This window comes from Diadema antillarum, unplaced genomic scaffold (assembly GCF_040938485.1).
Source record: "Diadema antillarum isolate AM-2024a unplaced genomic scaffold, OU_Dant_1.0 scf00000015, whole genome shotgun sequence".
NCBI classification, from domain to species: Eukaryota; Metazoa; Echinodermata; class Echinoidea; order Diadematoida; family Diadematidae; genus Diadema; species Diadema antillarum.
This window is the reverse complement of record NW_027270904.1, coordinates 4,265,953-4,280,902: the sequence shown is the minus strand read 5'-3', so window position 1 is coordinate 4,280,902 and position 14,950 is coordinate 4,265,953. Positions and strand designations below refer to the sequence as shown.

The 14,950-nt window shown below is 40.9% G+C and overlaps 1 protein-coding gene across 1 annotated transcript in view; it reads right to left on the bottom strand.

Moving 5' to 3' along the window:
- Positions 1-14,950, bottom strand: part of LOC139724903 (aminopeptidase N-like) — a 76,432-nt gene that overhangs the window by 26,440 nt on the left and 35,042 nt on the right. Inside the window, exons 8-11 of the mRNA XM_071636031.1 lie at positions 11,631-11,765; positions 4,493-4,558; positions 2,678-2,743; positions 2,174-2,355 (exon numbers count right to left, since the gene is read on the bottom strand). Coding sequence (XP_071492132.1) covers positions 2,174-2,355; positions 2,678-2,743; positions 4,493-4,558; positions 11,631-11,765 — 449 coding nt within the window. The remainder of the gene's footprint in view (positions 1-2,173; positions 2,356-2,677; positions 2,744-4,492; positions 4,559-11,630; positions 11,766-14,950) is intronic.

Here is a 14,950-nt window from a genome sequence, read left to right as displayed (position 1 = left end):
TGAGTAGCGACACAGCTCTCTGTCCCTTTCTCAAATAGGTCCTACTTCTAAAAAATACACAGATGACTAGAGTCAGAATATCCTCCAAAGGGAACACGAGCTATCTGGGCATTAATAATGTTTGTCTTCCGATTTCTCTCCATGCCGTCACGGCCCAAACCATCATAAGAAATAAGGCAATAAGTTTCATTAACCAGGGAAATAATAGTACGCATTACATACATTTGGCGAATTATCACACAAATTGTCGACTTTATAAAAACGAGAATAATTGACAACTTAGGCCTTACTATATCTCCAGAGATGAACTTTAAACAGCAAGTCACATACCAGGGAACGAAAGTTATGATTATTTGAACAAATCCATTAATGAGGCCAATTAATAACCGTTGTAAAAGTACACACACGCATAAAAAGGTTTCGAGTTCGATATGTGATCATTGTATTAGCTCATAGATAAAGTATCATAAATTTTGCGTGATCGTTCGTTGGAATTATTTTTTTTCAGTGCGATTTGTGCGTCATGTCAATCACCACTCATTGAAATGGAGTGCATGTATCAAACGAAACTCGCTGGTCATGCAATCAATAGCCTTGGTCAGCTCACTATTATTGCGTAATTCTATAGCCCTCGCCGCTTGGCCGCCGACGCCGCCGCGCACACCATGCTTTGTTTTGTCTTCAAAGGGGTCAAGAGCAATGCCTCATTAGCATACACCCTAGCAACGGAGGCGGAGTCTCGATCTGGCAAGAACAATAGGTGCGAAACGCAACGCAAAGGCGAGCGTTCGAAAAAAAATGTAACCGAAAAAAATTGTCTCAGAAAAACGGTGATTTGGGACACTTGTACTCATTTTCACACGCTGAAATTTTCTATACAAACAGATACAACATAAAGGAATCAAAATCCGTCATAAAAAAATATCGACCCGAGTAGTGCTTCCCCTTCATTTTCGGCTCATTACGGGAAAACTCCCCGTGCGACTTATGACTCATTTTGTCGGAGCGCCACACATATGTTAGTCTGGCTAGACAGGCAATTACAAGAAGGCGATGAGGTCATCAAAGCAAAATTTTTTTACTGTTATGTCCATTAATATTCCATAAAATCACATTTTCAGTCAATTAATATTCTATAAAATCACATTTTCAGTTGATTAATGTTCTATAAAATTACATTTTCAGTCAACTAATTTTCTATAAAATCACGTTTTCAGTCAATTAATGTTCTGTAAAATCACATATTCAGTCAATACTTGATAAAATCACATTTTTAGTCAATTAATATTCATAAAATCACATTCTCAGTCAATGATTCAATAACCGTGACCCTTCCCCTACAAAAGTTGTCCTTACAAGGCTTCAATAACATTATGCAAAGTACGCACCTTTTTTTTATTAATTCCCTTGCAAAACAAGAAGATTTTGGTAAAGATTTAAGTAATGCGTATAAGGGCATCAGGGAGAGTTACGAGGCCATGGAATTATTACCAATGGTAAATTATCAAATCACATGAGTGGTTGCCGCAATGGTCTCACAACAAATAAGGTGTTGTTTTTTGGGGGTCTAGGGCAATTACCTCCTGGGCAATTACCCCAGACCCTTCACCTGGCCCTAATCCTAATCCTGAACCTACTCCTAACCATAACCCAAACTCTAACCCTAAACCTAACTTTAACTCTAATCTTACCACTAACCAGTATTTAGCCGGGGGATACTTGTTGTTGTTGTTGGGGGTGGTGGTGCTTAAAGGCGCCTCATTCAATATGTAATATTTACGCCTTTTATCTTATATATCAAAAGGAATTCACACTCATTTTTTCAACAACGGAAATATAATAATTCCACCGTTATATAACTAAAATAATAATCATGATAATAATTTGTCCTTGGGAGTAAGCGCCCTGATATATTTTTCTCTATTTTTTATTTTTATTTTTGCAGAATATATAAATATGTTTGTATATATTACAATGTCTCTTTTTGTACTAATCATAGACATGAACATGTTGCTTCGTGAACATCAACATTTGCTTCCTGTGTATCATGCAATAAAATACATGTCCAATTTTACATATAACTTTGTATATTCTGTTGAAACCAAAAAAAAAATGTAAATAAATTCTAAATGTGAATTTCAATTAAATTTGATGTCACTATGGGATGACGTACCCACGGCCATCATAGGGAGAACTTGTGTTAGCCTCGGGGTTGATGAGGAATCGGCTCTGATTGAGCTGGAAGGAACCGCCCACGTAGTCCCGGGTCACATCGACGCTGGGGTAATTCATCTGCTCCGTCCAAGTTCGCATGATGTCCTCAACTGGAATGTCTTTGCCATCATCGTCAGCAGTCTGTAGAGGCAGTTTTAGTTTTAGAGAAAGTCCAGAAAAAGGGGGGGGGTGTGATGGAGGGGTGGGGGTGAAACAGGTAGAGGGGAAAGCAGTACACTATCAAACATGATTCTAAACACGATTCATGTATGAGTAATTTCTATGAAAAGTTTCTTCAGATGAAGGCCATTGATCATGGAAATTTTCAGGTTGATTGGATAACGAAAACTTGCAGAAGTGGCCAGCACAAAATCTGGATGAAAGAAAGAAGAACCAACAAAAAAAAGAAAAAAAAAAGAAAGTTTGACAATCACAAGAGGTGATACGCTGATGGCACACTTACCTCTGTCAAAACTCTCCACAAGTCAGAGTTTTCTGCATTCTGGTACTGATATTCATCCAGGTATCTCTAAGAAAAAGAGAACATAAACAGTTAAGCATGTTGCACTAGAAAATACCAAAGAAAAATATTTTTCTAAAACTATGGTAATATTGAAGTTCTAGCCAACATCTCGCTATGTCGATCACAAGATAGAGCTCTTACGTTACAGTGCCATCATTTTAGGATTCAAAGATAGATCATGATTTTTCTTCTTTTAACCCTATTCTAACTGGGCTATTTGAGACCAAGTTTTTACTGGGGGGGGGGGGGGGGTAATTTGACCCCCCCCCCCCCTTCAGATCTCGACCGCCGATCCTGCGATCGCCACAAAATTTTGCCTGAACATAGAGCCGGATGTCAACTACAAGATTACATGGTCATACTGTAGAAAAATGCTGATTTCATATTTTTTAATAAATTAATTATGCAAATTTAAGCATGAAATCATATTTTCACCTATAACTCCATCAAAAAGAATGAAAGATTGCTAAATTTTTGTGTCAGAGTTCCTCAAGACACGTCAAACAATTTTCTTGTAAAAAAATAGCGCAATCAAAATCAGTTTCTTTTGTTTTTTATTGTTTTGTTAATTTCTTACGTATTTTACTGTTTTTTCAACCTTTCGTTTTCTATTGTTTTTTGGCCAAAATTCGTTGCAGGCACTATTTCAAGCTAATCTACATTAGAATTGATTAATTTTAATGCTCAAAAGTTGAAATAATCTAATCTATATCAATTAAACAGAAAAACACAATTTGCATTGGATTTGCACACGAAATCATGAATTTGAGCTGTTTTCGGGTTGACATGCATATGCAAAACATTGCGTAACTTCAGAACGGTGCACCCGGACGTCGCAAATTTGGTCTCAAAATATGCGGGAGACTTCAATGAAAAAAGTCCTGAAACGATGTGGCAAAATCTTTGCGCGTTGCGGAATTGTGGCGCGAAATGTCGGGGGGGGGGGGGGGGGTCAATTTGACCCCCCCCCCCCAGTTAGAATAGGGTTAAAGATTGTTGATAGGATATCCCCTAAAAACTACATGCATATGCACGAACTAGTCTATATTAAGCACAATCAAGCATACACCGTAGGAAAATCAGGGCATCAATATACTAACACCTTTGGCAGGGCTCCACACTAACTTATTTATTTGGTGGACCGATGGGGCCACCAAAATCATCAATTTCAAACTTTTGGTGGCCCGAGAGAAAAATTTGGTGGCCCCCAAGAAACAATAAAAAACATTAACATTCCTGCTTCTTTTTTTTTTTTGATGAGTCAAATATTTAAGTTTTATCATAGTAAGAATTGGAAGTTGGACATATCTACTCATAAATAAACCTCAACAAACTCGCAACACTCACTCTCAGGCACTCATTCAGTCCTTTTCATCCATCCTTTAAACAAATTTAACTGCTGAATGGTAAGACTAAGTATAAATATTCATTGACAGGCACATGGGTTGCAACATCTTAACATGAATAAATGACACTTTAAAAAAAAAAAATTGGTGGCCCGAGGCAGACCAACACATTTGCACTTTTTTTGAAATTTGGTGGCCCGACTTTCATTTTTGGTGGCCCCGGGCCACCGGGCCACCGTTAGTGTCGAGCCCTGCCTTTGGGGTTATGCCTTGTACATTTTTTATTGAACTGGACAAGATTCTTTTCTGTTTGTTGGGGGGGGGGGGACAAATTTGAGTTATCTAAACGCCACATGTGAACAGTACTCTCAGAAAATACTGAGATCACAAAAAGGAAGAATCCACTCACGGCAAGCCCTTTCCGGAATGTGCTCTCTCCAAGGAAATTTTGCAACATCCTGAGAACAGAGGCACCCTGCAAGGAAGAAAATAATGGAAGACCTTTGGCAGAAGCAATCAGACATTAAAAAGCTATTTCAATTTGTATACTGTACATGCCATATATCTAGCAAGTCTATATTTTCACGAATCAGGACTTCCTGATGATTTTGCAAGTGGTTAAATTCGCTATCGTGGCGTACTGTACTGAATGGAGAAATGTATACGTACGCATCACGTTCATATGGGGATCAGAGTTATTTTTGCGTATTTTGATTTTGCAAATACACTGTAGCACCTGACTCGCAAAATTTGCAAAAAATTAAAAAGCTCGCAAAATATTTGGCATACACAGTAATCAATCAATCCAATTTTCCCTCATATCTCATGAACAACAAAAATGTATCAAAGACATTATTGCTCATATCTTTAAAATGTCACCACTGGAAGAAGAATATATCAATCGTGAAGAAGAATATATCAATCGTGTCTGGCAACGAGACCCAGGTCAAAGATGGCCTCCATAGGTTAGAGGAGTTGGTGGCCTGGACACGGATGAAGTTCAAGGCCAAGAAGAGCCGCTCAGTGTCAGTGCGGAAGGGGAAGGTGGTCGCAAGGAGACTTCAGATTGGGGGAGAAGATATCCCTCAGGTCACTGAGCAGGGTGTAAAGAGCCTTGGGGGGTGGTATGAGGGCAAGTTGAATGATAGGTACCGAGGAGTTCAGATCTATGAGAAAGTGGTGGAGTGGTTGAAGAGGGTGGACAGGACACTCATCCCTGGGAATGCGAAGGTGTGGTGCTGCCAGTTTGGCTTGCTACCACGGATCATGTGGCAACTGCAGGTGTACGAGGTGGCAGTGTCCAGGGTTGAGAGGATGCAGCAGAAGATGAACTCGTACTACCGGAAGTGGTTAGGCGTTCCAAGAATGCTTACAGATCTGGCATTCTTTTGCAGATCAGGCAGGTTGCAATTGCCTATGACATCAGTGGTGGAGGAGTTTAAAGCTGGCAAGGTTAGGCTAGTGATGATGATGAGGGAGTCAAAGGACCAGGCAATAGCAGGAGTTAGGCCACCGATCCGCACAGGGAGGAAGTGGAGGGCGGAGGAGGCTGTGGACGAGGCAGTGGCAATGGCAAAGTGGAAGGAGATGCAGGGTGCGGTTCAGGTGGGTCGGAAAGGGGTCGGGTTTCATCAGGGTGTTAGATGGTACAGCAAGCAAGGCAGGAAGGGTAGGAGGGAGTTGGTGGTGGAGGCGGTTAAGGAGAAGGAGGAGGAGTATCGCTTTGCCAAGGCTGTACAGCAGGGAGTGCAGGGAGCATGGACTCGATGGGAAGGGGTGGAGCAGAGGAAGGTGTCATGAAATGACCTTTGGTCAATGTCCTCTGGAGCTGTGCGCTTCATGATCAGTTCCACCTTTGATGTTTTGCCATCTCCAGTAAATCTTCAGAGATGGGGCATTATGGAGGATGGTGGATGCAGGGTTTGCAACAAGGCGAAGGGCTCACTAGAGCACATTTTGTCAGCATGTGGAGGTCTATTACAGGCCTATACATGGAGGCATAACCAGGTGTTGAAGGAGATGGCGGAGGTAGCGAGGGTGGCAGTGGAGGCAAGGAAGAAGAATGGGCCTCCTAGGGTGAGGGGAATCCGGTTTGTGAAGGAGGGGGTGAGATGCAGTGTGAGAAGGAAGGGTCAGAGGGATGATGGTGGGGGGATCTTAGCAGCGGGGGATGATTGGGAGGTGCGGGTGGATGAGGGAAACCGTACAGTGCCAGAGGAGGTGGTAGTAACTGCCCTTCGGCCGGACATGGTGCTGGTGGCTAGGTCTGTGCACAGGTTAGCAATGGTGGAGCTGACTGTGCCATGGGAGACGAGGATGGATGAGGTAAGGGAAAGAAAGCTGGATAGGTATGCTGAGTTGAGGGAGGAGTGTGAGAAAAGGGGGTGGAGAGCGGAGGTGCATACTGTGGAGGTGGGGTGCAGGGGATATGCTGGACGATCGGTAAGGAGGTGGGTCAGAGGGATGGGAATAGGTGGTAGGGACGGGGAAAGGTGGATCAGGAGAATTTGTGGGGCAGCAGAGACAGGATCTGCATGGATAGTAGGGAAGGCCTGGGGGGTGGTGGGAATAGGGGGGTGTAGAGAGAGTGTGTCTGGAGTGAGGAGAGGTGATTGATGCCAAGCGTTTTCCTTTTTTTTTGTCTTGTTTTGTGATGTTTTGCTTTGTTTTGTTTTGTTTTGTTTTGTTCTTCTTTGAAATGCCATGGGGTTTCTGTCAAGGGGATCCTAACGCAGCACCGGCCAGCCAGGGGGAGGTGTACAGCACTTAAATGGCCGAAACACTGGTGATCCCTGGTGTGCTGCTGACGACCCATGGCATTTGCGGAGTTAACATCTTTCCGTTTATTATCTAACACCACACATTGGTAAAATGTATTGCACCATAATCATACAATTGTGATACATCGATACTGAACAATTATACACAGAAAATATAAAAGAGTATTCAACAAACCTGCCTTGTTTATGAACAAGAGACCCGCGGGTCTAGCGCTCACCTGAGTATCGTAAGTTCACCTTTAACGCAGTCACTAATCTAAAGTACACACAGCTCTACCAAAATTTGACCAGTAAGTTCACCTTTAACGCAGTCACTAATCTTAAGTACACACTGCTCTACCAAAATTTGACCAGGCATTCTCAAGTAAAAGATGAACATGAACAATTAGGGCCCACATTGGGACCCCCCCCCCCCCCCCCCCCAACAACTCATAGTATCAATTTTAGCTCTATCACTTCTGGCTCTAGAGAACACTTTTATTAAGATTCCTTAACCCTAATCCCATCGAGTTTTTTGAGGGACTTTAAACCACGGGGGGGGGGGGGGGGGGGGGGCCCTTTTTGGCCCCCCCTTCAGATCTCGGTCGTGGATCGCGCAATCCTCGCGAAAATTTGCACTGAGGTAGAGGCCAATGCAATCTACAAGACTGCATAGCTAGATTTTTCAAATTTTAATTTATGTATTTTATATTAATCAATTTATGCTAATTTATGCAAAATATTTTTTTTGCTTATAAATAAAAAAAATAAAGCCCCGAGACTTCTAATGTTTGGTGAACATATTCTTTTCAATACCCTCAACAATAATATTGAAGCAAAAATTTGGCTTCATAATTATTTCTTATGTATTTCATTGTTTATTGAATTTCTTACGTATTTCTTTGTTTTTTTACTTTTTGTTTTTGTTGGTTTTTTCGTCAATATTTGTCGCATTACTTTTTTAAAGCATAATCAGGCTAAAATAAATCATTATCAGCCACTGAAAGTAGAATTATTTGTTTTTATATGAATTAATTGCAAAAACACAATTTACATTGGATTTGTACACAAAATCATGTTTTTGAGCAATTTTTGGGTCGACAAATTTTTTTCAAAGGGGCGTGGCTTCAAAAAAAGTTGCGTGGTACTTGAAAGAAAAAAGTCATAAAATGTCGTGGCGAGAGCATCACGCGTTGCGGAATAATCGCGCGAAACGTCAAGGGGGGGGCCCAAAAATTGAGTTCCTAAACCCCTAGGGATGCTACCTACCAAGTTTGGTGAAAATGGATAATGGGGTTCTCAAAAAGAAGATGAAAATGTACAATTTAGGCCCCATTAGGACCCCTCCCCACCCCCCTCCCCCTGGGTCCCAAGGGGGGCACCCCTGATTCTGCCATGAACAGACTTGAAACAACAGTCACCAATGTACTACCCCCTGGTATTAACTTTTCAATAGCTCTATCACTTCTAGTTCTTGAGAAGAAGATTTTTAAAGATACCTTAATTTTGGGGGGTTTGGGCCCCCTTGGGCCCTGGGTGGGGCATGGTGCCCACTTTAACAAATTGAGATCCTAACCCCCTAGGGATGCTACCTGCGAAGTTTGGTGAAAATCCATCATGAGGTTTTCAAGAAGATGATGAAAATGTACAATTTAGGCCCCATTGGGACTTTCCGAACCCCCCCCCCCCCCCCCCCGCCCCCGCCCCAAGGGGGAGGGGGGGCACCCCTGGATCTGCCATGAGCAAACCTGGAACTGCAGTCATTAATGTACTGTAACAGACCAGTTATGTTAATCTCTGCAACTAAGCAATGTACAATTTGAATTGGCAATAGTGCCTTACTTGAGTCTAGTTTTGAGACTAATCTTGTGAGTCTGAGAGGTGTAGACTACGCTCTCACTTCTTCTTCTTTTTGCTGAGGTACAAAACCCTATTATGTGTGTGGCTCACACACCCTATTGTTTTAGTGAAAGCATGCAGCATTGACCATACTGTGTTCAGGGTTGTGTGCAGTCATCAAAATGTGGCTGGGGGACCAGTGAAACATTCTGGAGCAGGATGATGGATGAAAGCTAGCATGTCTTAGCTCAAAGGTTCCAGAAGTTTCAACAAAGTTGTGGAGAAACAAGAGGCCTGAACTTGGTGAGAAACCTGGGTTACAATGCCTGGACTATGAAAATGACAACTTTGCTATTATATAGTTGTACAATAAGTGACAAGTGTGAGTTTGAAGCATGATTTGTCAAGTTGTGTAAAGAAAGGTTGTAGTCAGTGCTGCTGAGGGCAGCTGCATTACGCAGAGTTACTGCATAAGCTAAGGTATGGTACCGATGGTGCAGATAAATGTGTGTGTTATACCTGGCAAACTAGAGAGTAACTTGTCACAATGCTATGTCATATATGAAGAATACTGGTTGGCTTCATGATATTAGAGGGAGCTTGTGTGATTACTTTTGGGTGACACAGTAATGTATGCTCCAATGCAGGCAAGCCGTTCATGTTTATGCATAGTGTTTCCATTGGAAGTTTGATGCTATGCAAGTATAAATAGTCACTGTGTAATCACTGAAACTTTGAAAGGTGACTGATTATAGGTGATATGTGATCCGGAGTGATTGTGTAGTAAGAAATAAGGGAGATGAAGGAAGACAGGGTATGCTGTTTCATTCCTTTCCCTAGGAATAAGGTTGTAGTTTTATGGCATAGGTTGCAGTGTGAGTGAGAATGCCATATTTCAAGAGTCACTTCATGCTGTGTTCATAGTTTAATGAGAATGATGGAAATAGAAGGTATGACAAGTATCCTGTATGAGGTACACCGTACGATGGAAACGGTATTAGCTTTACCATTCAGGCATTGAATGATGGTACGTCATAGCACTCTACATGGGGTATAAGGTAGCCTTAGATACATGGTATCGATCCATCACCCAGAGAGATGATGAACTAGTTGTATCTAGGTGTAGTGGTGCAGTGTACTAAAATTCGAGAAGTATGCTGTATCGGCTATAACATACACCTATGTTACTGTAGCATCAATGTGTTGTATATTCTTCTCTATGGAGAGTGTGCCAGATGGGATATGTTACCATACTCGCTGGAATGTATAATACGGATGACACTGGCTAGGTGTTTGATAGGAGTTATCTGTTATGACAAATAGAGTCTGTGACTCAAATTATAGTGCCGTTAGGTACAACAAGACACTAAGACATTCATGTTATTTTTATGTAATATTGATACTACAGAGTTCAAGTTCACTGAGTGGCTTGGAAGTCACTGCACGGAGTCGAGTCTCGAGAGAGCTCAAGAGGGGTGAGTTGTAGTAGGGCAGTGATAAGCATATAGGCTAGCAAGCTCAACACTGCTTAATTTGTACATAGGTTGTTGTTGAAAGGAAACTTGTTTCAGGAAGTTTTTGGTCAGTTGAAATGTGCTTTGTTTAATACATTTCAGAGTTGATGTTGTACGATACAGTATATTGGTGTTGATAGTCCTACAAGCCTGTTTCCTGACAAGGTAATATCATTAAATTTGTGCTGTTTGTAGTACATATAGCAGGCTGTGAGTTATTTTGCATATTATGAAAGCAGATGTTGGGACATATACACTGAGTCCAAAACAATACAAAGCAAAATAAACAACAAAAAGGGGGGGGGGGGCAACGATATGCATGTGGTTGAAATAAATCAGAAGGGAGTACATTGTATATTGTGAACTTCAAGAATAAAGATGATTATCAGTGTAGATAATCTTCAGTGACAATGGTATAAAATCATATTTGTACAATGGTGTATGGTAATGAAAACGATATGGATGGAAAATCATAAAACGTGATATTGATGCTTCCATTACAGTTCACATGGATTGGAATGCTGAAAAGCATGAATGAACAAAACTTAAGCATCAGTTGTGAAGTATGTTACAACAATATGCAGTTTGTAGGTATGTTACATGGCCATTGTGTAAGTCATGGTTTGTTCTTTGTTGTTGTTGTTCTTTTCAGGGTTAAGCCACCCTCAATTAAAGTCTGCCACTATACTGAACAAATGATGGAGTCCAGTGTCATTTGTCTCAAACCTGCTGTGTTACAGTACTAACTAATAGTATCACCTTAGCTCTATCACTTCTGGTTCTAGAGAAGAAGATTTTTAAAGATTCCTTAATTGGGGGGGGGGGGGGGGCCTGGGGGCCCCCAGGGTGGGGCATGGTGCCCATTTTACCAAATTGAGATCCTAGCCCCCTAGGGATGCTACCTGCCAAGTTTGGTGAAAATCGGTCTTGAGGTTTTCAAGAAGAAGATGAAAATGTAAAAAGTTTATGCACGACGCACGACGGACGAAGGGCGATCGCAATAGCTCACTTGAGCCTTTGGCTCAGGTGAGCTAAAAATCCATTCCCTCTGCATGTTACTGATAATATGTAATGGGTAATATATATTTCTCCTCCCACTCTCCAATGAGGAAAGTTCATTTAAGTGCTCTTTCATTATGCTAGGTAAGTGAAAATATGTTTAATTTTCTTGATATCTTTTTAAATATAATTGTTCGTGTAAGACTTCACAAAACATCACAGTCTTCCAATCCTGTGACACCAGCATACAATTTTTCAAAAATTCATAACTTTTCAACGGATTGTCTGATTTTATTCAAACTTTGCTGATGTTCTACTTCAATACTGCTGCATTCCCTTCATCCACATAAATATTTGGGAATTCTCTCCTCCTCTGAGGTAATCTGTGATCTAAACACTGTTCCATAACACCTCTGATCTGCTGTCAGGGGCTTACCTTCTGGTAGGAGATGGTGTCAAACTGCTGGTTGATATCATCTGGGGTCTCCACGTCAACGATGATGGGGCGTGATGTCACAAGGGAGTCGTAATCCAGAGCTGCTTGGAGGTCAGCTGACACAAACTGGTCCAACTATAAAAGACAAAAAAAAAAAAGGGACCCAAAACAAAAGAAAATTATACAATTGTCTTCTTGAGAACAATTAATGGAAAAGGATGTGTATTCCAATTTCCTAATTTGAGGAATTTTAAATGTAGTCAATGTAGCAAAAAAAGCTGCTGAAAACTGCTTATCCAATGAAGGCGAGCCAATGAAGTAAAATGGAGTCAAAAGGGGCCTGAGCTTTCGATCCTAGCAGAATCTTTGTCAGAGGCAAAATGACAAACAGGCAGGGAAAGCAATCACATATAAGGACTTCACACAACAAGAACAGACAGGGACAGGCTGGGTACACAAAACAAAGAAAACAAAGGAGAGGGTGGGAAGTCATGGGCAAGGAGCCCAACAGGTAAAGGGAGGGGGATTAGAGCGAGCAGGAGGGTGGACAGACAAAAGGCAGAGGAGAGCGGACAGACAAAAGGCGGAGGAGGGTCAGTAATGATCATGAGGATCAAGGAGGCAACCATTGAAGGAGGCAACAAACATGAATGAAACATGATTTTGTGCCTTTCCTGTCTGTCACAGATACACAGGGCTACATTTGCCCAGGTCGACATCATGATAGGACACTCATGAATCATACAGCCCATAAGATATACAGCCCATGAGTAAGACAGCCCAGGAGTTATACAGCCCATGAGTCATACAGCTTATGAGTTTGACAGTAAGCAAATAAGGTCCGTGAATCCAACACTAGGCAAACAAAGCCCACGAGTTTGACACTAAACAAACAAAGCCCACGAGTTTGACACTAAGCAAACAAAGCCCACGAGTTCGACACTAAGCAAACAAGGCCCACAAGACTGACACATTAAGCCTGTAATGTAAAGTCAAACTTGTGGGTCATTTTTACCTAAGTGTCGAATTTGAGGGCCTTGTTTGCTTAATCTTGAAGTTGTGGGCCTTGTTTGCCTAGTGTTAAACTCATGGGCCTTCTTTGCCTAGGGTCGAACTCACAGGCTGTATGACTAAATGGTGGTATGACTCATGGACCTTAATTCAATGCTGAACTTATGCCATATGACTCATGGGGGTCGATCTCCTAGGATGATCCCCATTTACCCTGGCTTGTGAATTACACACACACATACAGCTAGAAACAAGGAAAATACACCAAATGGTTGGTGATTTTGGCCTTGTTTGTTTTTCAATGCAAAGTCATGCAACTGGCTATTGTAACTGTTCATACACCTGGAACACAGAAGACTTTTGGGATGAAAATTTTTACTTTCTTAACCTCACGATGGATTCTGTTTATAAAGCATCATGTATCTCCTGATATTGGTAAAAGTTATCATTGTGCCTCGATAGATAAAACTTCTGCGCACAGCTTGCAAATGCTGACATTTCACATAAACATGGTAGGTATAAGCTTCATTTGAACTAAAATAATTCTCTTGACACGCAAGCATCCATGAAACATTGACAAAAGTACTGTAAGTTTGGAATATTTTGTGCAGGGTGGAAACGTCTTCCCTGACACAAAACAAGATAAAAGTGACAGTTCAATTTCTATATATCCACTATATTTTTTATGAGCAAATTTACACTAACATCAGTAGAGTATCAACAGTAATCAATATCAAGAACATGCAAAATTCATATAACAGAACCTAGTGCACAGATACTCCCTTTCAAAGTTACCTATAGACTAGAAATGTTGCTATGGCGACTGATGCCTCCGCCATAATGCATGATTCTCCCAATAAGTGTATGGTACAATGTCTTCACAATGTGTGATGACTGGCAAAATATTGAAATGACAGGTTTGTCAGAAATATCTTTAATGTTCACATTCCTTGAACTAGGTTATCTAGAATTGTCTAAGAGTGCAGGTACATGCATTTGGGGAATTGAGGATTTTTACTCGACTTCTGACCGACCCTTTTATAAGTTTATGCACTGAGTAATATTCAAGGTATGAAGAAAGAGTGTAATTACAGTATAAAATAATTTTTTTTTTTTTGCATTTAAACCAGGCCTTTGACCCCCCATACCTTTGACCTTTGACGTTCTGGCTGGGAATTTCCCAGAGAATCTCCATTAAGTAATACATGTACATATCAAGTTTTAAAAATAATAATGCATTGCATACTAGTATATGACTATGAGGGAAATAGTAAAATTTTGAGGAGTTGACCTTGACCTTTGACCCCCTGACTATGACCCATGACCCCGACATTCCCTAGATAATCCCTGCCAGTCAGTAAATGTGTATGTATCAAGTTCCATGAAGACACATTGAACCATTTGCAAGAAAGTGAAATTGTAACATTTTTGCCTAACCTTTGACCTTTGACCATATGACATGAAACTCTCTCTGGAGAATCTTTATGCAGTAGTACATGTCTACACTAAGTTTCAAGAAAATACATGGTACCTTCGGACATTGCATGGATATGGGGGAAATAGCAACATTTTTAGCATTTGACCTTGACCTTTTGACCTTTTGCCAATGTCACTAAAATCTACTCAACTAATTGCCCCATCATACATCATCCTTGGACCAAGTTTGGTGAAAGCTGCTTCATCCACTTTTGAGTTATCACGTAAATAGATACATTTTAGGATTTGACCTTGATCTTTGACCTTTGACCTCTGTCCAATTTCACTCAAAAACTAATCAAGTAATTGTCCCATCACATATCATCCTCGGACAAAGTTTGGTGAAATTTGCTTGATCAAGTCTTGAGTTATCGCGTAAACGGATACAATTTCATGATTTGATCTTGACCTTTGACCTTTAGCCTTTGGCCGATTTCACCCGAAATCTAATCAAGTAATTGCCCCATCATACTTTATACTTGGACCAAGTTTGGTAAAATTCCAGTGAATATTACTCAAGTTATCGCATAAATGAATGCGGACGGACGTATGGACGGACGTACGGATGTACGGACAACCCGAAAACATAATGCCTCCGGCACCACTTCGTGGCGGAGGCATAAAAATCTACATATACTGTATCTGCCATATATTTAGCGAGTCTATTTTTCCACAAATCAGGACTTCCAGATGATTTTACAAGTGGTTAAATTCTTGATTGTGAAGTGGATATTGAACAGAAACAGTGTGCATGTCATATTCATGTCAGGATCAAGAGTTAATATTTTCCTGTGTTTTTAAGTTCGCGAATAGCATTCCACCCAAGAAATTTG